A 25985-nucleotide genomic window follows, 5' to 3' on the forward strand; every position below is an offset into this window, starting at 1 on the left:
ATCTCTTGGAAATGCCCCCATTGCACATGGATCGTTTCTATTTTTAAACAACAAAAAATCAATTCGTTTTTTGTATTCAATACAAAAACATTCATAAAAATGGGTTCCCTCGGCTTGACCTCAGGGTCGTCAACTCGTTTCTCCATCTCCACAGCCTCAGTCCAAGTTGGGCACCTGGCTGGTCCGGTCAGACAGATGTAAGACCAAGCCGGCGTGCACGGGTCAAATTCAGATTTTGGTCCTTCATTTCTTTACCGTGAATTCACACTTCACGTCGCAACTCATCTTTGATCTTCCTAACTTCCTCCCAGAGCCCCGTCCCAGCGGTTTGCGCGTTACGCGCTGGGGCGTATTATAGGAAGTCTAGTCCTTCTCGAAGAAAAGTCGGGACGACGGAATATAGAAATGGTTATATACTTACATCAATCAACAGAAACAGAATTAGAAATTCTATAGAAAATTATATTAAATAAGAGAGGATTCGAAGAATAAGGGAAGGAGGAAAGGTGGTAGTGTCAAAGTCAAATACGCTTTTGTTGTCACTTATCAGAGTTCAACTTTCTCCACCGTCGAACACATAAGCAAAACCAAACCAACTACCTAAACACCTCATCAACTCTGTCTCTCGTCCGATAGGTAACCCATCCGGAATTCGATATCGTCTTCGTGATTTTCGCCAAAGGTTTTTTTTTTTTTCCTTTGTATATATTCTCAATTCTCAATGGGTTTTTGTTTTTGTTTCACCTGTTTTTGAATTGGGAAGGATTTGAGGTCTTTTGTTGGTTGTTCAATTGTTATCTGAATCAGGGCAAACCTAAAATTTTGTCCTTGATTTTTTGTTTTAGTCGGTTGATGCCTTTTACGGTTCAATTTCAACCGGGTTTCTGTTTGATGTCTTGAATTGTGATTTTCTTTGAGTTTCTGGCGATGAGTTGGAGAAAAAGTTTGACTAAATGGTAGTGATTGTAGTGAATTCCTTAGCAGTATTTCAATTTTCATTCGTGAAATTTATCTACTTCTGTATTTGTATTTTTCTTTTCAAAGGTAGATGATAAAGTTCTAACTTTATAAAAGTCTTATTTAAATTGTCCTCAACAGTAGTATTAGAAAGATGCATATTTCACCATTGCTTGCTATTCATAGGAGCTTGAAGTTGAAAGATCAGATTTTTCTTTTATGTATTTGTGGTTTTTAGGAGAGTAGAGGCTGGGGAAGTACAAAGTAGAGCAATCATGGCTAATAATGCTGCTGCATGTGTTGAGAGGGCGACAAGCGATATGCTGATCGGTCCAGACTGGGCAATAAACATTGAGTTATGCGACATTATTAACATGGACCCAGGGTATTTTTTTTTTCACTTAAACTTCGTTTGTATTCTTTTACTTGGTCGTACTGCTATATCGTACTTGTGTTATTTTTTTTCTTTCCTTGATTACCTTGTGATTTCTGGTTTCTCCAATTGTATTGATGTTAAACTATTTAGATGGCCGGGAGGGATCTTGAATTTTGTGTTATGTTATCAGGGATGATAGATATTCGGCCACAAGAGAGATCATTTCATTCAATTCTACACCAGCAGAGCCAGTTTGTAAACCATGAAATTGATTGTATGATTTGATAAGATATCTGCTACTATTAGGCTGTAATAAAATGTGCTGGTTTATCCTTTATTTAAGACTATATGTCCCTTTTAGGCTGTAAGCAAATCTCCTAGAAGCTTTGAATTCTAGGAGACTGCTATCTGTGAATTAGTTACTCTGGTAAAGTACTTGGATCTGTTGTATGTTCTAAAATTTAACTCTGATGATGTTAATTTTTGTGGTTATTGGTATCCTGCAGTTTGTTTCTAATTATAGAAATTCTCATTGCAATTTTCCTAATTTGGTTTGGAATTTCAGGCAAGCAAAGGATGCCTTGAAGATACTCAAGAAGCGCCTTGGAAGTAAAAATCCCAAAATACAACTTCTTGCTCTCCTTGTAAGGATTTATGTTTCATATGCTGACAACGTATTATTTTTTTATGCATGATGCTTATATTTAGAATTTAGATTTCCAGTGGGCCAGAGTATCATAGTATGTGATGTATTTTTTCTTAGTTCTGTTTTGTAAGGAAGCAAAGAGTTCCCATTATAGAATTTTTGGACTGACTACACGTAATACCTCTTTGTGAAGAAGTTGTGGTGCTGTATTATTTCCATAAAACACACAAATGTTTGATCTAATAAATGAATTATTAGTTATTTAAGAGAATAAATTTATAATTTTGCTTAGATAACCAAAACTATTTTTTTTTGGATTCGTAAGACATTTGTAGATGTCATCAGAAAGAAAGAAATCTAATGATGGAAAATCAGTCATGAATGCTTTAAAAGTAATTAATTCTAATGAGAAAGATAAGCCATAAGCAAACCCAAGGAGGGGAATCAACAAAGATATATATATAATTTTAATGAGAAGTCCAAAGGATAGGTGGATTTGAGATAGACGGAGACAATCTCTCTTTCTCTCTCTTCCTAAAATACTCTGAAAAAAATCCTATATTTATGATAGTAGACTGATTTCAACAATAAAGCTCTCTAAAATAATGGAGAAAATAAGACTCAAGAGAGTTGATTTCATACTTTGTTTTAATGTTTTACTATTGAAATTTAAAAGATCAAAGGATTTTGAGGATTTAAAAGATTTTTGTCTTTTAGATATGGTGATTTACCACGTTTTTAAAGGAACTTTAATATTTTTAATAAAGAAGATTGCTTTTTTTTTTTTTTTTTTTTCCAGTTAATATGCATGCTTGTGAATGTGTTGGGACCCAAACACTCCCTCCGAACCCAACTATAGGAGTGGAGCAGGCCACCACCGAATAGCATTTCATTAGAAGACAGAGAGGATAGCGTGACACGCGGCAGAGCCTCCCAGAGTTAGTTACACTGCCACCAGAAGATATTCTCTCCATGATTGCATACATGTAGGCCAGCTATATAAGGCCCTAATCATGTAATAAGTGGCGTGAATGAATATCCCTTTCATCTCTCTCTGAGTCATTTTCTTCCTACCTTTCCCCTCTCTTCCCCCCATCTTCTGTTTCAGGAGGTTAAGCCACCCTCGAAGGGGCTTCCGAGGTGAGCAGTAACTCATCAGATTGGTATCAGAACGAGGCTATCCAAAATCCTAGGCTTCACGATGCCACAAACACGTTCCACTACCGTGGATGAAAGGGTCGACCAGCTTGAGGTTGGATTCCACTAGGTGTTGAATGAACTCAAGGAACTCAAAGTGGTCGTCTCCAGCTTTGCCTCTCAGCAACAATCCGGCGAGACCAGTCACCTAGCATGAACGGAAGCCTCAACTTCCAATAGCCAAAGAACAGGGTATTACCCCATCGGAAAAGTCACTAAGATCAACTTTCCCAACTATTTCGGTGGAGATCCCATTCCTTGGCTCTTTCGACCAGAAAGATATTTCGAATACCACGAAACTCCCGCAGACCAGCGTGTCTCCATTGCCTTCATTCATCTAGAAGGAGACGCGATTCTATGGCTCCAGTGGTGTCGCCAGAATCATCACCAGGTAACTTGGGTGGAGTTCACCGAAGCTTTGAGCGTTCACTTTGGGTTGACGGCGTTCGTGGACTACAACGAGATTATCACTCGGTTGAAGTAGACTGGAGTGGTAGCAGAGTACTAGCTCGAGTTCGAGCGGATGGCGACCAGGGTACACGGCTGGCCGGAGAAAGCCCTAGTAGGATGTTTTGTGGGAGGTCTTAGAGAGGATATCCTTCTGGAGGTGAGGGCTCTCTGTCCGACGATTGTCATGGCTGCGGTGGGATTGACTCGCCTGCAAGAAGAAAGAATCGACAACCTTCGTAGAGCTAGCAAACCGACCTACCCGAATTTGAGGACTCCTCCACGGGTCGATCAGCAGCCCATGAAACCGACTGGGGATCATCAGAAGCCCATATTGCCCCGGTCCGCTATGCCCTTCAAATGCCTCTCATGGGCTGAGATGCAAGCCCGACGCGAGAAAGGCTCTGAGTGTAACTAACTCTGGGAGGCTCTGCCGCGCGTCACACTAGCCTCTCTGTCTTCTAGTGAAATGTTGTTCAGTGGTGGCCTGCTCCACTCCTATAGTTGGGTTCGGAGGGAGTGTTGGGTCCCAACAAAATGGTATTTAAAACTAGGAAACCAGCCAAAAGTTAGTTCTTTATATTATAAAATTCTTATTACCAATGAGACTAGGTGCCCCAATGTTGCTTAGAATCGCCTAGATTCCTTGACAACTATCTGTTAGCCTGTCATCCATCTGATTGTGGTTTTGTTGGTAAGTTCTCTGGCTGGTTGTAGTGGAGACTTGGGATCAACTCTCACTAGGGTTGGGGGTGTGGGAATGGAAGACAGGCTACCCCCGTTGTGTAGTCCCATGAAGACTTTATAAAATAAACATATGTCATCCTATCAACAACAATCTACTATGTTTGCCACTTTTGATTCATAAGGTTGATATCATGCATGGTGTGTTACATGATAATTTTATTGATGCATTATTGATTATAAATTGATGCTTTTGCAACAATTTCATTTTCTTATTCTACCTATGTGAGAGTAAAGTGCAAATGCACTTATCATTACAAGGGAGCTTTTTATGGCCAATTTCCATTTTTGCAAATTGGCCAATGTTATTGGATTATTGCAGGATATTCTATGTTGAAATATGTTTAGGTTAGTCTCTATTGAAAAAGAGTTATCCCATAGTTTCAATCTATAGGTTTATTAAATCAAACAATTATATGCTTGACATGAATCCTGGTTACTTACCAATGAGGTTAAATTCCATGGTTTTTCTGGTTAACTCATTAGTCATCATATGTCTTGCTCTTGAAATTAAGATTTGTTTTAGTCAAATCTGCTATAGGTTGATGGATTTGCTAATTCAGCCACCCAGATCATTCATTCTTTTTATATATTATTGTGATTGGTAACAATTAATAAGAAATATTGGTATTTGGTAGGAGTTCAATCATCAAGCATCTTCTTGTTATAAGATGACTGACTGAGTACCACTTTTCCATGGGGGCATATATGCAAAAATCATCTCATACTAATACAGAGAATGGATACAAACTATATTGCATACTTGGAGGGAGGTTCCCTATTACGTCCTGGCCTGGGTCATTTCTCTCAAGACCACTTCTTGCCAGAATTTCATCCAAAGGGTTGGTTGATCCCTGGGGATCTGTCTGAATGAGATGTTACATTCTTAATGCTAGAGCTTGAGCCTCTCTGACGTAGTGATGGAAAGCCCAAGCCCTCAAGTTAACATCATTTCTGAGCCATCCAATAACCACCTGAGAATCCTCCTACCCTCTAGCTGTGCTGGGCACTTGGGCATATTACAGCTATTGAACCAAAGGCCCTGAAGTAGGGACTTTATCTCTTCTCTGGCTGAGTTCTAGGCCTCTATCTCTCTCAGACATACATATAGACACAAAATGCACACACACAACACATCATCATGCCAACAGACCTTTCACAATTTGCATTTTTTTTAATAGGAAGTCAACCCTATGAAATCAAAGGATCAAGTCTGTGAAGAAAAGTGCACAGAAATGATTAAATATAATGACAAATTAAAAGAAAGCCAATGACTAAAATAATAATGAATTTTATAAAGGATGACAAAAGATTTCTATTTTTGTTATTTTCTTCTTTCTCTTATGTTAGTTTAACATTTCTTATTTTGGTTAGAGAAAACTGAACAATGAATCCCTCATTGGGTTTTCTGCATTACTTGGAACTGCCTAAATATGATTCTGGAAAATCCTGGTCCAGGTGTTAGAGATGCTCAGCAAAAATTGTGGGCATAATGTATTTCAACAAATTGTTGAGCGAGACATCTTGCATGAAATGGTCAAAATAGTAAAGAAAAAGGTCCTCTTTCTCCTTGCCTTTGGTTATAAATATTCTATTTTCAATTACAGTATCTTATTTAACTTTCTTCAAATTTTAACCTCCACAGCCAGACCTTAATGTAAGAGAAAAGATATTAATTCTCATAGATGCATGGCAAGAAGCTTTTGAGGGTCCTGGAGGAAGGTATCCCCAGTACTATGCTGCATACAATGAACTGAAGGTGCTTATTTAACATTTTCTTTTATTTGCCTTTTATTAACTTATTACCTCAGTATTATTTGTGAAATAATTGTTCTACTGGTGATTGTTGTAAACTAGTAATCATTAGAAGCCTGCTTTTGAATCATTTTCCCATTCACGAGGAGTGTGCTAATTCAAATGTTGATCCCTGCCAAGCTTATTGCATGTAATGGTGTGTTGATATATATTTTACACTCCATTTTGCAACTTTGTTTGGTTTATTTTCTGTTTTTAATAATTCACCACATCTTAGTTCATGTAACATTTTTTTTTTGTTTATGTTCTTTGGTTCATATATGCTAGATATTGGACAAAGGTGAATGAGTTATAATCTCAACCACTCACTGAAACAGTCCAAATAATTTAAAAAGAGAGTTTCTCCCATCATTTTGTTTTTATTCAATCATAGTAATAAGAAATCCATAAAATGTTTCATTGTCCAAGCCATTGGCCTTTACATATCTTAGGCTGTGTTTGGATTGTGTGGTGTAAGTGGAAAACTGGCGCAGATTCTTCTATGATTTGATGGATAATGGGAATGACTAGCTCCCCTAGCTGTTCCATTTTCAATCAAATCAATGGACTTGTGAAAAAATTTGGCTGTTCTCAATGTTCTCTTCACCTTGTTTTTGGACCTTGCAAATCCTTTCCTATTGCTTGTTTCCACTTCTTGCAATCCAAATACATCCTTACAGGAAAAGAGTTTCTTCTCCATGATAAATAAAATTAGTAGTTGGTGGCAAACATAGTTGCCAAGTTGATGCCTAGTTGGCAAATTTTTCTCGGGGGTGCCTTTAAACCATGCCTTTTGTTCAATTGCAACAAGAAGAGGAAGGTAGCACTTTATAATATTCTGTGCACTATGTTGCATTTTATTTGTGCTCCATGATACATATAATAATTTAGTTTAGTATTGATATATTGTTCATTACTTATTTGCTTGGTTTCTTGGTGTAATACTTGCTTGGTTTTAATGTGCTATTACTTTGTTTATTTGCTTAGATTCAGTGTGTTGCAGTACTCATTTGCTTGAATCCACTATATTACTTGTTGCTTTGCCTTTCTTTTTTGTTTGGGTTCTTGGCATATGAAAATTTATGATTTTAAATACATCTTGTTGCTCTGCTGAGGAGAATTGATTATATTATATAATACTTTACCTTTTGCTAAAAAAAATTATATTATGGAATACAGAAATTTATAACTGAAAATGATACTAGGATGTCTTTCTTGGCGTTGGATCTATTTTCATAAAAGTTTGGTGAAAGTTTTAATGCTGGCTGCCAGTGTGACACAACCCTCTTTTATCTGGGCTTCAAATTAGCAATGTAAGACAATCTCACACTTGCGGAGCCTTTAGGCTGTGATCAAATATGAATGAAAATATATGTAACTCTAGGACTAGTAACAGCAAACCCTGAAAGTACTCTTTAAGTATCCTTTTCTGTCCTATGTGAGCTATGTGGTCAGATAACATGGTTCTTTTCAACTTGTTTCATATGAACAGGCGTAAGCCGATAGAACCGATATTTTCTGGTCTGTAAATCTTCCTTAATCAGAACCCTAGCTAATTTCATGCTTGTTACGTAGTATGTTCTTAACTGCTCTTTTATCATTTCCCCCTTGCAGCTAGTTGTAGTAGAGGTCTCTCCCTATTCTTAGATTTCAAAGTGCGGCCAGTAATTCTACTCTTATTTAGTTCACAACTTCACACGTCCAATAAGTCCTGAATACAAGGCTGTTAATGTTCTGTCATGGTGTCTAAACACAACCCATATGCGTGATTGCCCTGAATTTTCAATGCTTTACCCATCAAGTTCAGTTTGAGGCTGTTTTCTGGTGGTGGGTGCTATTTTCGAGAATCTAAACTGTCAATTGCAAATAAAGATGAAGCAATATGTGGCCAACCTCTCATCATGATCCACCAAGAAACCATAGAGTTTTAGCCCAATGAATGACCTTTATTGTGATGTTTTCATCATTGCTTCTCTTGTTTGAGTGTCTTTCTTGAAAATTTTTGCATTTCTCTCATAAAGCGAGAAAAGTATAGCAGCCTGATAAAACTCAGATTTGATGTTCGTGTAAGTTCAGATCAGAAGAAAGAGAAGAAGAGAGAGAAGAAGGAGAAGAAGAAGAAGAAGAAGGAGAAAAGGTCACAACCGAACTAGAGAGAAAAAAATCCAAACCCCTCTAGTCAGCCCTTCTTTTATTTATACTCTTCTAAGGTATACAAGAATTACCATTGTGCCCTCACTTAAGTGAGAGCCACATCAGCTGAACAACTCATATATAACTAAACATAAAAGGACTATACTACCCTTGTACAGCCGACTCTAACACTCCCCCTCAAGCTAGTGAGTATATGTCATATAGTCCCAGCTTGTTACATATGTAGTCCACTCTTCCCCGATTCAATCCTTTGGTAAACAGATCTGCCCATTGATTTCCTGTGTTCACATATGTTGTACTTATCACTCCACTAAGCACCTTCTCATGTACAAAGTGGCAATCCACTTCTATATGCTTCTCCCTTTCATGAAACACTGGATTAGAGGAGATATGAACTGCAATTTGATTATCACAGTATAGCTTCATAGGAGTGTCAATCGAGTATTCCATCTCCTCTAGGAGATGCTTCAACCACACTAGTTCGCATTTTGTGTGTGCCATAGCTCTATATTTAGCCTTTGCATTGCTTCTTGCTACCACTATCTGCTTCTTACTTTTTCATGTCACTAAGTTCCCACCAAGAAAAGTGCAATACCCTGTAGTGGGCCTTCTGTTAGATACAGAACCGGCCCAATCTGCATCAGTGTATCCCTCTATCTCAAGACTTCCTCCACTCTTATATAAAAAACCACGACCTGGAGCTCCCTTCAAATACCGCACAATCCTTAGGACTGCCTCCCAATGTGGAATTCGAGGGTTTTGCATAAATTGACTCACTATACTGACCGCAAATGAAATATCAGGTTGAGTGATGGTTAGGTAACTAAGCTTACCCACCAACCTTCTGTACCTTCTCGGATCCTCGAACTCCTCACTTGTATCACTACCCAATTTAACATTTAGTTCCATGGGTGTTTCAGTTGGTTTGGCACCCAACAACCCTGTTTCTTCTAGCAGATCAAGAACATATTTCCTCTGGTGCAGATTAATACCATTCTTGTACCTTGCTACCTCTATCCCTAGGAAGTATCTTAATTTGCCAAGATCCTTTGTTTGGAAGTGATCATGCAAATAAGTCTTTAACCTGTCAATCCCTGGTCTCTCACTGCTTGTGATAACAATGTCATCTACATATACCACCAAGAGAATCTTCCAAGCATTTGATTCATAGCTGAATACGGAATGGGCAACCTGGCACTGTTTTAGTCCAAACTTCTTCACCACTTCACTAAATCTCCCAAACCATGCACGGGGAGATTGTTTAAGTCCATAAATAGCTTTCTTAAGTCTACATAACTTCCCACCCTCCCCCTGAGCAACAAACCATGGTGGTTGCTCCATGTACACCTCCTCAAGAAGATCACCATGCAAAAAAGCATTCTTTATGTCAAGCTGAAACAAGGGCCAATCAAACATAGCAACAAGAGAAATCAGAACACGAACTGACCCAATTTTGGAACCGGAGAGAAGGTATCTGTGTAATCAATACCATATAACTGTGAATAACCTTTGGCAACTAACCAAGCTTTCAACCGTTAAACACTCCCATCAGGTAAGTATTTAACCATATAGACCCACTTACAGCCTACAACATGCTTACCGGGAGGAAGAGTGGTGAGGTCCCACGTATGAGTACGAGTTAGGGGCGAGAGTTATTCTTCCATTGTTTGGCGCCACCCTGGAGAAGTGAGGGCTTCCTAGACATCCTTGGGAATAGAGACAAAGGATAACATAGAAACAAACTGGCGATGGGAAGCCGAAAGGTGAGATACAAAAACATAATTGGAAATGGGGTGGAGAGTGCAATTGCGTTTACCTTTCTGTAAAGCAATAGGAAGGTCAAGGTCAGAAATTGGGGTTGGGATTGGCGTGGCAACAACTGCCGGATTTGTCAACGGTGACGAAGCTGGAGGAGGAGTCAGTGCCTGACGATGTGTATACGCTTGCTGGATAGGTGGTCCTCTCTCAGGTAGCTGCACTGGAGGCAAAGACTGAGTCACAATTGGAACAAGAGGAATGGGGTCCTCAATAGGAACTGGAAAAGGGGGTGATGGCAACAAAGGAGAAGAAGTATCCGACCCGGAGAAGAAAGGAACGAACTCAAAAAATGTAACATTAGAACACACAAAAGAACGCCGAGAACGAGGATTATAACACTTATACCCTTTTTGAGTCCTAGAATAGTCAAGAAAGACACACTTAGTGGATCTAGCATCCAACTTGTCCATTCCAGGCCCAAGATTATGAATGAAACACACACATCCAAAAACGTTGGGAGTAAGGGGAAAGGGAGACAACGTGGGAAACAAAACAGAGAAAGGGGACTGACCTTCAAGGATAGACATGGGCATGCGGTTAATAAGAAAGCAGGATGTAAGAATAGCATCACTTCAAAAGGGTTTGGGGACATTCATATGATGTAAGAGGGACCGAGTAGTTTCTAAAAGGTGACAGTTCTTTCTTTCAACCACCCCATTTTGTTGAGGGGTGTAGGTACACGAGGTTTGATGGATAATGCCATGTTGTTCCAAATATTCTTGAAAGGGTGTGGAAAAATACTCGTGGCCATTATCAGGACGAAGAATTTTAATATGTACACCAAATTGATTGCGAATTTCAACATAAAATTTCTGGAAGATAGAAACCAGTTCACTCGTTTCTTTCATAAGGTAAATCCATGTCATCCTTGAATAATCATCAACAAAAATTGCAAAGTACTTGTAACCATTATAAGACACTATTCTGTTTGGTCCCCAGATGTCCGAATGGACTAAAGAAAAAGGACTCGATGTATGACTATCAACTTTAGGACTAAAGGAAACATGACGATGTTTCCCAAACTGACACGACTCAATGACGGAACAAGTAACTGGAGAGCTCTAAGAGATGGATGACCAAGTCTGTAGTGCCACTGATGAGGGGAAAGAGATGATTGAAGAGTTGTTGCCGAACCACCTCCATCAAGATAATGCAGTCCACTAACTTTATGCCCTCCACCAATCTTCATCCCCGTCTTGAGATCTTGAAGCACACAAGAGGAAGGGTAAAAGGTTATTGAGCAATTAAGAGACTTAATCAATTTACTAACAGACATCAGGTTAAAGGGAAACTTGGGAACATATAAAACTGAGAGGGATAATGGGTTTATGTCAACATTACCAACACCACATATGGCTGATGTAGAGCCATTGGCAAGAGTAACAGATTGGGAAGTAGAGGACGGAGAAATGGATGAAAACACACCTGGAGTTCTAGTCATATGATCGGAAGCTCCATAATCTATAATCCAACGGGAAGGTGTGGATGCCAGACAAGCCGTACCTGACTGTGCAAGGGTAGCCGTGTTCTATTGAGATGTACCCTGAATGAACCGCTCATACTCATTGTCTCTTTTCTGGAAGCATTTGTAAATGTAGTGGGGATCTGATTAGTAACTTGAGATTCTTGTCTTGAGCTACCACCATTTATAGCTGCATGATTTGCCCAGGTTGAAGGTGGGCCATGTAGATAATAACAAAAGTTGATAGTATGTCTCTCCATACCACAATGAGTACACCTTCTCTGAGTATTACCACGTCCTCTACCACATGCTCCCCTTGAGTCTTGACCTCCAACACGACCACCACCACAATTATACATGCCATCACCACCACGACCACCACCACTACCATGACCATGCTGACCTCCTCTACCACCACGACCTCCCCCTCTCGTAACTGCAAATGCAAACCTATTTGACATAGTGGAAGTCTCTGTGGGTCCAACTGAAATTCTCCAAAGATGAGTAAACACTTCCTCAAGAGAGGGAAGAGCAGATCCACCTAGTATCAGTGCCCTTACAGGTTCATACTTAGACTTCAGCCCTACTAAAAATCTGGTCACATCCAACTTCTCTCTTTGTTGTTGCTGAATTTTGACATCAGGTGTAGAGGATGATAAGCATTTAACTCATTTCGTAAATTTCTCATACTGGCATAATAGTTTTCAAGACTTTGATTCCCTTGTTATAGATGAGTACTCTTAGTACAGTTGATAAGCCCTAGTAGTGTTATCTTGTCCTAAATGTAGTTTCCTTGCATGATCCCAGACTTCCTTGGCTGTATCTAAAAACATGAAGTTCACACCGATTTTGGACTCCATGCTATTTCATAGCCAAGTCATAATTTGAGCATCCTCCTGCTCCCATTCATCATATCTCGGAGAATCAATTGGGGGTTTATCTTCTCTCACATGTTTCACTTTCTTTTTGGCTTTCAGCAAAATTTCAACAGACTTAGACCAAGGAACATAATTCTCACCATTCAGTTTTACAGAGGTCATCTGCACATTCAGATAATCAGAAGGCACCATCACACTTGATTTGCATTCACTGCTGTCTCCCATGACTGCACAAGGAAACAAGGGGAAACTGTACCACTAGATTGTCACTCTACTACTGCCCTAATAAATCACCACACTCCACACGAATGACTGAACACCACTAGGCTTCCTAGTATCAGGTACAACACTCACAACTCTTCACCACTTTTAGCAACAGCACCACTGTTGCCATCTACTGTCAGCACTAGAAACCCTCACAACACACCTCACGAATAGGATGTTCAGTTCTGCAACATATAAAAAAAACTTGCTACATACCACAGCTTAGTTCGAAGATCATGTACTTGTCGAGTAGAGGGTACCAAATCTGCACTGTTACCATCACAAAACCAGCTCTCTTCGAACTGCCGAGTAGAGGGTTTTCTACCAACCACACAAAACCACAACAACTGCACTCATTGGGGGCATGGAAACCCCCAGAAGGAGAAAACGACCAGTCCTTTTCTTTCTTTTTGGAAAACTATCTAGTTATCAATGAGAATTCTGCAAAACCCTAGAAAAGAATGCGCAAAACAGAGAAAAAAACGAGGCGACTGATCTGAACTGATTAACCTGGATCTGATACCATGATAAAACTCAGATTAGATGTTTGTATAAGTTCAGATCAGAAGAAAGAGAAGAAGAAGAGAGAGAAGGAGAAGAAGAAGGAGAAGAAGAAGGAGAAAAGGTCACAACCGAACTAGAGAGAAAAAATATCCAAATCCCTCTAGTCGGCCCTTCTTTTATTTATACTCTTCTAAGGTATACAAGAATTACCATTGTGCCCTCGCTTAAGTGACAGCCACATCAGCTGAACAACTCATATATAACTAAACATAAAAGGACTATACTACCCTTGTAAGCCGACTCCAACACAGCCCTAGTGCATTTACATAGTAATTTTCCATCCTTCTTTAGTGGGGAGAAGAAATTATCTATAAACAAGCTGCCCACTTCCCATGGGGCTGTCCACCTGGATCCAAAGAGGGAAAATATGTAGATTCATCATTTGCTTTACATAACAAGCAGATATGGGGAGACAAGAGCAACTAGGTCTCCTTTTTTTTGTAGGACCTCATAAGTGTTAATCCTTTGATGGAAAATCTCCCAACAGAAGGCACTGATCTTGGGTGTATTGGCCTGCACCAAATAGTCATCACAGGAAAAGGCCTATGGGGAAGGGGAGAAGAGGAAAGGGTGGAAAAGAAAGATGTGAAAGTGAAAGAACCAGAGTTCGCCAAGGTCCAAATTCTGTGATCATCCAAAGTTACATCATAAAAGACCTCCTCAAGATGTGATAAGAAATCAAGAGTTAAAGTTACTTCAGGATCTCTTAAGCTTCTCTCAACCCAAATTCCAAGAAGGTCTTGTCTCGAACAAAGACCTCCTCAAGATATGATAAGAAATCGAGAGTTAAAGTTACTTCAGGATCACTTAAGCTTCTCTCAACCCAAATTCCAAGGTCTTGTCTCAAACAAAGATACATGCTGGGATATGGATTTATTTATAAAATGGAGAGGGAATACATAAAACAACATTTATATTTAAGCAGAAAACACCCTCCCTATCAACAGGTACTTTGAAAATTTATTTGTCTGCACAAAAAGCATCATACTGGACAAATGGAAAAAACAAATTATAGAGGGAATGAATAGATTTCCAAGGGGATACGATGGTGTTGTTAGTAGGTAGTACTGCAGTAACTACTCCAACATTCCAATCATTCACAACCAGGCCATGAATATTCTTGATTACATTTTTCCACAACTTATTAGCATCAAATGGGAACCATGTAATCCACTTCTGGTGGAGAGAAGAGTTTCTTTTCACCAAACCACCCAAACCTAAAAAGATTGAAATGGATCCCTTTAGAATCCCCCAGATCCTAAAGGAAATCCCACATAGTCTTCTCTAGCCTCTTACCCACTAGGACCAGAAGTTTTAAAAAAGAAAGATAATACACTAGTAAGTGTGGAGTTGTGTATTTAATAAATGTAATCCTTCTACCCAAGGAGATGTAAATCCTTTTGGCAAGTTTTTAGAGAACTGAGAACCCATCCAAGACTGGGTTCCAAAAGCTAAGGGATCTAGGATTGCCACCTAAGGGTGATTAAAGATAGAACTAAGGCCAGGACACAGCTGCACACCCCACAACTTCAACATATACCTTCTCTACTGCCCTATCCAAATTGATGCTGGCTATGCTACTTTTCTCCAAATTTACTCTCAAGTTGGAAATCCTTTCAAAGCATTTTGAGTAAGAATTTTAAGGTTCTGGATTGCAATTTCCCCTTGTAAAGAATGATAATATCATCCATGAACTGCAGATGAGAGACCACCTCATCTCTCCTTACCCTCATGTACGGCTGTCAGCAGACTCTGAAAATCCGACACCTGATCTGACATCCGATCTGATTACTCAGATATGGATGTCTGATTATAAGTACTATAAAATATATTTATATAGATTTTATACATAATATTCTATATCTATAATCATTTTTATGTATGTATAAGGTAAAAATAATTAATTGTTTTTTATTTTTCTATATTTTAGTGACAATAAAACAGGGTCAGATATATGTATCTAATGATTTCCCTCAAAATTATTTGTGTCAGTCCATGTATTCATTTGATTTTGTTCTGTTCTGAATTTCTGATGGGTGATGCTTGTCTCTAGGGTCTTCTTAGTTCGGAGCTCAGTCAGCATTATCTCCTTTTAATTTATATTTTTAGAGCAGGATCAAATTAAATCCTGAATCTGATCCAAAATCCGTAATATCGAACTCAGGTCAGATTTGGATTCCAAATCGATCTGATTATAGTCCTACCCTCATGGCCTTAGCAAGCCCAAGTGTCAACTTTAGAGATTAAATGACCAAGAACATCATCTACTATGATGAACAAGAATGAGGATAAAGGGTCACCTTGCCTGAGACCTCTTTTGGCTGAAAAGAAATCCTTTTCTGACCATCGAAATGGAGTAGTGACTCAAATGTAGGCATCCCATGATCCATTTCCTCCAGTTGGGCCCAGAGCTTGTTTTCTCTGTAAACATTTCCAAAAATGACCTGTCCACCTTGTTATTAGCTTTTATCTGGATCCAATTCACAGGCCATCCCTTCTTCCTCACTCTCTTAGTCTCTTGAACACATTCATTGGCTATAAGGATTTGATCTATTATCAATCTATTCTGTATAAAAACTCCAAGAGACTGGGATGTTACTTCCTAATCCTAAGGGAAAGCATGTTAGCAATAATCTTGTAGAGTTCACTAACCAAATTAGTTGGTCTAAAATCCTTGGGTTGAGAAGCGTTAACTTTAATTGTGTCTTTTGGCCATGCAATTTTTTAGGGAAAATTCTAAAGGGATAATCTGTCTCCTTGCTTCAGTTTTTATGCCTTCTGCATACTTCTGTTTTTTTTGTCAATACTTATATCTTGTTCATTTTGTTGACTGATTATTATGTTTAACTATTTCATGCCATTTATGTTATTTCAGCGTTTGATATATTCATTGGTTTGCATTCTTATATGAATGCATGCACATGTATTTCTTGCTTTGTCCACTGCTCTTTTTTTAATGTTTCTTGTGTCACTTCCATTGCCAAAATGATAGTGAAAGATATTTACCTAATGTATGCTCAGCTGGTTGTATCTAATTTCTACCTATTTTTGCACATGTGAATTGTTACTGAAATTTTAAACTGATGTGCCTACTTGCTTTCTTTGTATTTAATAATATGAAGTTAAAAACACATATTTAAATGGCTTCCATTCTGCCGTGAATTCCATTTTTCACATATGGTGTGCTCTTTTCTTCATAGCCAGTATCATTAATTTCCAATTCTTATCTGCTTTCAGTGCGTAAAAGTTTATATCTTAATTTTCTTTTCATCATATTTCATTGAATATCAAGCCAAGTTTATTAATAATTGACAGTCTGCTGGAGTTGAATTTCCACCTCGAGAGGAGAACAGTGTACCCTTGTTCACTCCACCTCAAAGCCAGCCAATACTTCGTTCAGCCCCAATGTATGAAGAAGCAGCTGTAGAGGTATCTCTTCCATCTGATGCTTCTGGTCTCAGGTACTGCTCTGTATCTTAAGTCCTATTCTATTTCACCCTTGCCACTGCGCCTAGAACAGACAATTTCTTTGTGCTAAATTCATGAAGTTTCTTCTTTTACTATTCCCTTCTACTGCATTTTTGCTCTGAGATTGATGCATTAAACATTGAATGGTATAACATTTTTATAAAGAAGATGTTTGTTATTTTATTTCCTTAATTGAAAAGGCCACTACTCAATGTTGGTCCCAGCCATCTGGGGTCTTGGGAGGGGTGGGATGGATACGGTTCTAACCTTTAGCATTCTTTTGCACAAAGCGGCTACTCTCAGGCTTGAACCCATGTTCTTACTCTTGACAGCCCAAGATTTTACCATTACACCAAGTAATGGCCCCTATTTTATTTCCTTAAGTAAGATATTTTATCCTCTTGACTTGATGATCATCTACCTTATCTCAACCTTCATTATATTCTTGATTTCACTATTGGACTAGGAGGTCAAAATGATTTGAACTTTAGTTATCATGTATCAAGGATATGAATTACCGAGAAAACGTGTATTGAGGTCCATGTGAATCCATGCATCATGCCTGGGCTCTGTGCCTGGGAACCTTGCAGTCTGCATGCACCCAGATGTAAGGGGTTCCCAATAGCGTAGTCTCAATTAGGGGATCCCATACACCTTTTTATAGTTATTGGAAATCACATTTCTGCAGCTGTTAAAAAAAAACCTTAGCATAATCTTTTACTCACTAAAACATAATACATCAACCTCAACGAGCTTCTTAAGAAACCAACCTATATACCCCTGATGAGCATGAATTTCTAATAGTTTCTCAATTAATCATGAAAGGCTTATACAATTATCACATATTTCTATGTTATTTAGCTAAACACCTTGTAAGATAGTTTAACAGTACATGAATCCCCTCATGTATAGAGGACCTTTTCAGATAATTACTGTTAGTTCCTGAAAAAGGGAATAAAGAGAATCACAATGTTGGACTACAATTATTCATGTCTATCAAGTTTCTCATAATCATGATTGATCTACAAGCTGAAAGAAAAAAGAGAACCTTTTGTATGAATGTTAACGGACTCTTTAGTCTTGTCACCTTTGTAATAATATTCTTTTGTTGATACTGAAGGCTTTTATCTGTTTGTTCCATAGTTTTCAAGGCGCCAAGGCAAAGCTAGGTGACAGGGGGGGCGCCTTGTTACCTAGTCGCCTAGGCATTGCCTAGGAGATGGATTTTTTTTATGTAAAAAACATAGATCCTAGGGTAGTTCCCTAGGTACCATAACCATATTTCCTTAATAATTATTCACAATTTTCATAAGAAACGTATAAAGTTCATGTTCAAGTATAGAAAATCAACATATTCATGATAAGAAAAAGAAGAAAGAAAAGAAAATTGAAAAAATATAGCGGCTGAACCCTTATTTTTGTTAGTAGAAGGCATGGAAGATATGGAAGAAAAAGTAGGAGAAAAGAAAAGAAGAAGAAGAAAATGTGTTGATTAGACAAAATTTTAGGTTATACCTTATTGGTTCAGGTTTTGAAATCTTTGAGGGTTCAATACAGCATTTAGCAATGTTTCTGTTGATCAAACCTAAGAAATAAGAAAATAATAAAAAGAAATTAGTATATAAGCACACAAAATGAATATTTTAGTTTAATAATGCCTATTTATAATTATAATCTCGAAATAAAGAATAAAATAGTAATAGAAAGTACAATACTGCTTGGCGATTACGTGAGGTGAGCCTCCAAGGGTGTCTTGTCGCCTAGGCGTCGCCTTGACAACTATGGTTTGTTCATCTCAGAACACACAAGATTAGACTTCTATGAAGATGTTAAGCTATCACTGTTCATTTCCCTTGGTATAACTTTGACACCTAATTTAAAATGTGGGTGAAGAATTATAGCAAGTCAACCTTTGAGTGTTAAATAACTTAACCATGCCTAAATCTTGCTGCTATATTTCAGACACCCCAAGAAAAATGGAAAAGAAAAGCTTCATATTTGTTTCTTACATGTCTTCTTTATCCTTAATTATCTATACCATCACAATGTTTGGCTAGAACTATTAATTTTTTTTTATACTTCTCATAATCTTGATCCATCTACAAACTGAAATAAAAAGAAAGAATCTTAATGAACACTATTGGACTTTCTTTAGTCTTGCCAGTTTTATACTAATTCCTTTTGATTTACACCGTTGGCTACCTCATGATACATGACTAAACTTAGAAAATGTTAAATTGTTTCTGTTCGTCATCCTTGGTTGAACTGTAATACCTAGGTTAAATGTAGGGTAAAAAATAAGTCAAGTCAAACTGACCATTGACTAACTTAAACATGCCTAAGTCCTTCTGCTAGATTTTACACCCCACCCCCAAAAAAAAAGAACAGAGAAAACAAAAATAAAGGGATTGCTCAGTATTTAAGAATAACACGTATTCTTTGTCCTTATTTGTCTATGCATCACTTATCTGTATTAAGGAGACATTTAACTTGACCTTTGCTTTTGGACTTATATTTCCTACTGTAGAATGTAGATGGTGATATGGCAAATGAAATCTGGGAGATTGGGATTAATGTATTAATTCACCTTCTTGTGAAATATTTTGGCTTAGTTAACTATGTTGCTTTACATTATGTTTACTGTGGGATCATATTCTAAAAACTGCCTTTTTTTTATAGCCTGCTAGAAATTCAAAATGCATGTGGCCTAGCAGATGTACTAATGGAAATGCTTGGTGCATTGGATCCTCATAATCCTGAGGTAATTTCATCTTTCAGATTGCTTTATAGAGTGGAGAAGATCTTGCTTGATTATTCTGCCTTCTCCACTTCCTGCTTTAGTTAATCTTTTCACTACACTAGGAGATGGATTTTAGTTTTCTTATTCTTATTTTTTTTTTTGAAAATTTTTGCCATCTACTACTGTAAGCTTTGCTGTAATGGTAACTTGGGGAATTTCTTGGTGAATACAATACTTAAAGTTTGGTCTCTGGATCTTGGATTTGAAATACTGTTGTAGAAATTGAAATCCATTTGAATACTGTTTAGAATTGCTCTAAAAATCTTTCCAGTATGCAATTAAGTGCATTTTTTTTATGGGACAATGGTGAAACCATTGAGTGAAGATTGCGAGTTTGAAAAGTTCTCAAGGATGTGGTTTCCAGTTAAAATTATCTCTAGCATGTGATAGACTTGGTGGAACCTTCATCTCACTGGGACCTGAGATATATTTGTAGATTCATAGGTAATGAAAAAGATAGTATCGAATGGTTGAATTCATTACTGCATTTCATTGAATCAGTTCTACAGGCTTCTTCTAATTGTCCATCTCTTCTGGCAGGGGGTGAAACAAGAAGTAATTGTTGACCTTGTTGACCAGTGCCGTTCTTACCAAAAGCGTGTCATGATTCTTGTTAACAATACAACGTATGCCAATGCCTGAAAATTTTAATTTGTTTACTTGAATTTTTTTTGAAGTGACAATTCTGGTTGTTTATCTTGCAGGGATGAGGAGCTTCTGTGTCAAGGGTTGACATTAAATGATGACCTACAACGTGTGCTTTGCCGACATGATGACATAGTGAAAGGAAAACCTACTGGTTGGGTAGGAACTACAGACAATTCAGTTGCACCATTTTTGAATGTCAACCATGAGGACGATGAGTCAGAAGATGATTTTACCCAGCTGGCTCACAGGTGCTACTTTGAGGTTTCCATTTTCTGTCCAGTATAAACAATCACACACACAAATACATAGCCTAAGGTGGTGTTTGTTACTGTGGCCACATACCATTTCATTTGGTTCTGAAATGCAGTATGGCACACTTTCTTTTAAGCCATGGGTGTTCTGGAACTGGATGAGTTTCGTTCTGGAACACAAAATATCACAGATTTGGGAATACCAAAATCTCATGTTCCAGAGCACACCACACTTTGGGGCATTCAATAAACATTGATTTGGTATATTTTGACAAAAATATTTATATTTTACGTCCCAATGCCTTAGAACACACCACACCACTACAGTATAGATCATTACCAAAAGTTTGGTGAGCTCCAAAAACCTGTCATTTCAAAGACACAACAGTGGGGTACGGTAGCCTGGAACACACCACACTTTTTGTGGCCACAGTACAGAACACCCCCTAAATAACACAGGTACCATATAGCTCTATAATTGTAGGCTCTAAAAGGGTTCTGTGTTTTATCCCCTTTTTTGATGAGTGATTGGTAGTTGTTTTATTAATGTAGAAAATGATCAGGGTACAGTGTTGCATAGGCTCACAACTTTTTGTTTTCCTGCATTTTTTCCCTTTAACATGTAATTGCAGTAAGTTCCAGTCCAAGAGACTCTGCCATGTTCCAAACTAAGCAATTCTGTTGTCTTTTTCGTTTATGTTATTAGAAAATTTAAAATTTTGGTTAATATTACCTGCAAGAACTCCAATGGATGATGGAATATAGTGCTGCCATTGGCCTGAGAGAGTGAACATGTATCCAATCCAGAGGGTCCCTTATTGAATGGGCAGTCCTAATTGACCCACCATCCCTTAACATCCCTTAATGTGTCAGAAATAGGGTTGGCTATGTTGCGAGAAACCCAAATGACCTCATCTAGAAACCTTTCTCAGCATCTATATTCAATGTAATATTTCTACGTATGCATTTGTGTTGAATACATGAATGCATGCCCTATCCTCTCTCTTCATGGCAAACATAGGATGTTGTTACTGTAGAAAAGAAACATATTGACCTGACTGAGAAACATTTTTCATATTTGTGTGTGCATGTTTGTCTTGTAACTGCTTTTTTTGTCACATCACATAGCAAACTCAAGTCAATTCTACAATAGATAGGTTATTTTGATCATTAAATAAAAAATGTTCTATTTTCTAAGCTGTCTATTTTATACTTGGATCACATATTTAGTGGATTCCCAAGGGTTCTAAAAAGGTCACAGTATAATTGTCAGAAGAAGCTTCTTATTCTAAACTTTTGGTAAATTGAAATTGAGAAGTACTTTTTTTTTTACCTTTTTTTTTTCTCTCCATCAAATAGGAGAGAAAATTATATGGAGATGCACAAGAAAGCAGTCCTGTGGACAGTTCGGAAAGTAAGAAATGCAAGGATATTCAAAGAGAGCATCCAAATGAAAGAAGCATTGGTTGTGTTAAAGTGGTCCATTGGGTGATGACATTGAGTTTCTTTGCTTTGTTTAATGATGACATCATTAGAGAATGGTGACATATATCCAGCCTCATCCACAACAAGTGCCAAGAGGAATATACTACCCATGGTTTGGTCCTCTTTCCCACTGATATTATTAAGCTGAATTTTGATGGATTTTGCATGGGAAATCTAGATGCCTTGGGTGTTAGAGTAGCTTTTAGGAACTGTGATGGAAAAAATAATAGCCATTCTCTCTAGACCCATGAGAATTGGTAATTCAATAAGGGCTCAAGTAACGACATTTTTAAAGAATGAAGCTGGGAAGATCTCTCAATTATGATAATCTTCTGGTAGAAGATGACCCAAAAGTAGTTAGGGGTGGTTCACTAACAACAGTCTAGGGCCATTGCAATACAAACATTTCATAAGATAAATAAAAGAACTGGGCGAGCAATCACAAATAATATTTTCATGGGTTCATCAATTAGGTGTTAGGGCAGTTCAGTTCATGAGGCTCTTGCCAATGCAGGGTCTGGGGAGGGACAGATGTACGCAGCTTTACCCCTGCACATACAGAGATGCTCTTTCCAAGTTTTGAACCCTGGTCACATAGGTCGTAATGGAGCCAGCCCAACTGTTGGTAATTCATTAAGGGCTGAAGTAATGAAATTAGAAGGAATGAAATTGATATCTCTCAACTATGATAGTCCGATGGTAGAAGGTGACTCAGAAAGTATCGAAGTAGCTAGAGGTAGTTTCACAAAAACAGTCTAGGGCCTTGGTAGAAGGTGACTCAAAAAGTAACTAGAGGTGGTTTCATAACAACAGGCATAACATACGAGAAATAAGTTATCTGACAAGGCAATGAAGAATTATGTTTTCCTGGGTTTGTCATTTAGCAAATAGTGTAGCTGATCGTGCTAGCTAACAGGGAGTACAAAAATAACAGTAATATTTGCGGGAATGCCCTGGGACTTGCATGATTTGGGCATGTAAAAGATGATTAATGGTCTGGGAAGTAGGGGCTGGCCTGAAATTTAGGGGTGCTAGACATACTTTTGTACATCTTTCTTTTTTTCCCACAATTAGTACTAGTCTAACAAGTTATCCATTAGAAAATCTTCTGGGAAATTGATGTGTCATAATCCTAGAAAAAATTTGACAATTATTTTTTCTTCCTGTCTTGACTTTTGAGGCTTAATCTTCTTTTTTATCTACTTGTATGCTTTTTCTTTCTTCCGTTGTTCTTTTATTTACTTTTTTGAAAAAAAGAAAAACTAAGAATAAGGACGCAAAGGATTTTTCTTCATAGGCTCTTTACCAGAGAAAAGTTGAAGTTTCACTATTAATTTGAAGATTTGTAGTATTCCGTATGTGGGTGAATTCCAAATTAACCCAAGAAAAATGTTGCCTTATGAGGTGGTCTAAAATACTCATGGGTGGGAACAACAGTCACTTTGTCCCTTAGGTAGGCCTATTTTCATATAGAATACATGCTTAAAAATCTATCACCCAACTGGTCTATCCAGGTGGATAGCAAGTTATATGAGAAACACATAATTGAGGTTGCAGATGCATCAGTATTGACTTCAAACTTCGGTTGATTTCACCTGTCTTTAATACCAAAAATAAGTGATATGGTTCTTTTCTCTGTTAGTAAAGTGTGTGCCTGTAGTACATGCCATGCTAGTCCTTCGCTGAAAAGTTTGATCTTTGAATTTTATTCTATTCAGCAAACAGCTTATTGCTCCGATATGTTGTGCGACTTTTTTATAAACTCATGCTAGATAGTAATAATCATGTTATTGCAGGTCTTCAAGAGATAATGAGCTTACGCAGGCTAGGATGGCTGTCAATGCTAAGAAGGACCAGATGCCTGTTAGTCCACTTCTTCCTCCGCCACCTTCATCCAAGAAACCGGTCAGTGCAGATGCTGGCATGATTGATTATCTAAGTGGTGATGTCTATGGATCTCAAAGAGCCTCTGAACTACCAGAGAAAACATCCCCTGCAGTTCATTCAAACTACACAAACCCCACTTCACCATCAGTTCCAACATACTCTTTCTCATCTATTCCATCTCAAGTGAAGGAATCAACATCATCGTCCATTTTCACAGAGCAGCCCAAATATGATGAACCTGTACGAAGTTCAAAATCTGCTGAGCATCTCCCCTCTTTGGCACCTTGGGACATCCAATCTCCTAGCTATTTGCCACCCCCACCTTCCAAATATAATCAACGACAACAGTTCTTTGAACAAACTCTGATCCATGGTGCTTCCAATGCTAGTGGTGGATCAGGATTCTCATATGATGGCTTAGCAGGACAGACCCAGAATCTCTCTCTTAGTCAAGGAAAGACCAAGACTCGGGATCCATTGATAGAAACAAAACAAGTTAAACCAGAGGATGCCCTCTTCAAGGACCTGGTTGATTTTGCAAAGGCCAAGTCTTCATCGTCGTCTAAACCTGGTGGTCAGAGATCATTTTGAGTGCTTGTTCAGCGGTTGTAGATTATTGAGGCATAATATTTATGCATACCTATTGGTTTTTCTGGCTTTTTACACCAGGATGAAACTTTGATGTTGAATAAGCGGGGGTGAGTCATGAGTGCTTTGGCAGGTGTTTTGCCCATGTTATAGCAGGTCATTTGTTTAGGATGTAGGGTGTCTGGGTTGTCTTCCACTATTGGCTACTGGTTTTTTGTAAATTTACACTCTTATGCAATATACACATGTTTTATGAATGTATTATAGTGTTTTGGTTCTTATTCCCCCTCCCTTTTCAATTTACCTAAACCTCCTTTCTGGACAATCCTTGTGCAAATTTTCTCTTTAGATTTGCATCTTGACACTCGAATATATTCTACTAGGAAAGTCATTGGCTCTTCATAGATCTGAGAGTATTATTGTGATGATCATAATCTAGTGACCAGGGTGTTAAAGCGTCTATGGGGGAACTATGGTCAAAGTGGCATTACATTAGAAGCATGATCTTGAGTTCTTATACCTACTTCATGTTATCTGATATGGGCATTATCTAGCTTCGATGTTGTTCTTGTCATTATGGATTAAGCTCTATTTTTTCTGTACAAGGGAAGGAGGAATGCTAGTCAACAATGCTTAGGGTCTAACCCGATACAAACCTGACCCGTTTCAAAATTTTAATTGTATTTTTTAACATATTTTCAAAACTTAAAAGTCATTAATTTAAGCGAGGAATTTGTTTTATAGATTTTAAGGAATCACTTTTTCCATTAAAAAAAAAAGGTCAAAATCAAAATGTAAAGAAATCTTAATCTTTAAGGCTATGGATTTAGAAGTAAAAAGGTTATAAGAATACTTGTATCATAAGCTGGTGGGGCAGATTGGCCAAAACCCAAATTCAATTTGGATCAAACATCAAAGAATGAAAACCCTAAAGCTGAATATATCTTACCCTAACCTGACATATAGGATCGGGTCAAACTCGATTTACCATTTAACCTGACCCATTGACATTCCTACGTATTTAGCATTTGGTGTATTTTTTTTGCCACGTGTATTTATCATGAAGATGGGTCATCTTTGCTAAACCCATTTTGCTGTTTGAAAGTTTCAATTAGAGGGATTTTATTTTGACTACATGGAACAGGTTTGGGCCAAAACATAGCCAAATTTAATCCAAACCAATTTGCCACGTTGATTTTTGCTGCATTATTTATGCATGCAAATCAATGAGTCCGGATTTTCTACCCACGACAATTTTACCTACATCTATCCACATAAGATCTCCACAATACATGAAGAACATTTTAGGCCATTACATGGCGTTATGCATAGGGAGATGTTCCCGGTGCACGGGATAGCACCTCTACTTCTAACTTCTAGGTTCTAACCGCGTAGGTTGAAATTTAAACTAGCATACTTAATAAAGAAAAAGAATAATAAAAAATTCTAAAATAAAGAGTATTATTATTTTACAAACATCACGGAATTCGTCAATTGATAAAATCTCGAAGTCTTTTTAATATCTAGTAGGAGTAATTGGTCAAAATGCCCTATAGC

General features: G+C 37.9%; 1 protein-coding gene across 3 annotated transcripts; it reads left to right on the forward strand.

The window, feature by feature from the left end:
* Positions 1-111: 111 nt before the first annotated feature.
* LOC148851810 (TOM1-like protein 3) lies at positions 112-24709 on the forward strand. Of its 3 annotated transcripts, none has more exons than XM_088946368.1 (10): positions 112-636; positions 1196-1342; positions 1899-1977; positions 5826-5924; positions 6013-6126; positions 16617-16762; positions 19449-19530; positions 20110-20195; positions 20274-20465; positions 23750-24709. In XM_088946368.1, exons 2-10 carry the CDS (start codon positions 1233-1235, stop codon positions 24429-24431), a joined length of 1590 nt encoding a protein of 529 aa, XP_088802494.1. In that variant the 5' UTR covers positions 112-636; positions 1196-1232; the 3' UTR covers positions 24432-24709. The 3 variants fall into 3 exon arrangements, with proteins under 3 accessions (XP_088802494.1, XP_088802495.1, XP_088802492.1); XM_088946369.1 differs by having other exon boundaries at positions 280-682; XM_088946366.1 differs by lacking the exon at positions 112-636 and adding an exon at positions 723-956.
* Positions 24710-25985: the final 1276 nt, after the last annotated feature.

This window comes from Nelumbo lutea, chromosome 5, assembly GCF_056320005.1.
Source record: "Nelumbo lutea isolate HS-2025 chromosome 5, American lotus-T2T, whole genome shotgun sequence".
NCBI classification, from domain to species: domain Eukaryota; kingdom Viridiplantae; phylum Streptophyta; class Magnoliopsida; order Proteales; family Nelumbonaceae; genus Nelumbo; species Nelumbo lutea.

Excerpts from the sequence above, each read along its gene's own strand:
- LOC148851810 (XM_088946366.1), top strand. The coding sequence starts at position 928 with ATGAGTTGGAGAAAAAGTTTGACTAAATG. Across the intron at positions 1,343-1,898 it reads ATTATTAACATGGACCCAGG|GCAAGCAAAGGATGCCTTGA; the intron begins GTATTTTTTTTT and ends TTGGAATTTCAG. Across the intron at positions 6,127-16,616 it reads CTGCATACAATGAACTGAAG|TCTGCTGGAGTTGAATTTCC; the intron begins GTGCTTATTTAA and ends AATAATTGACAG.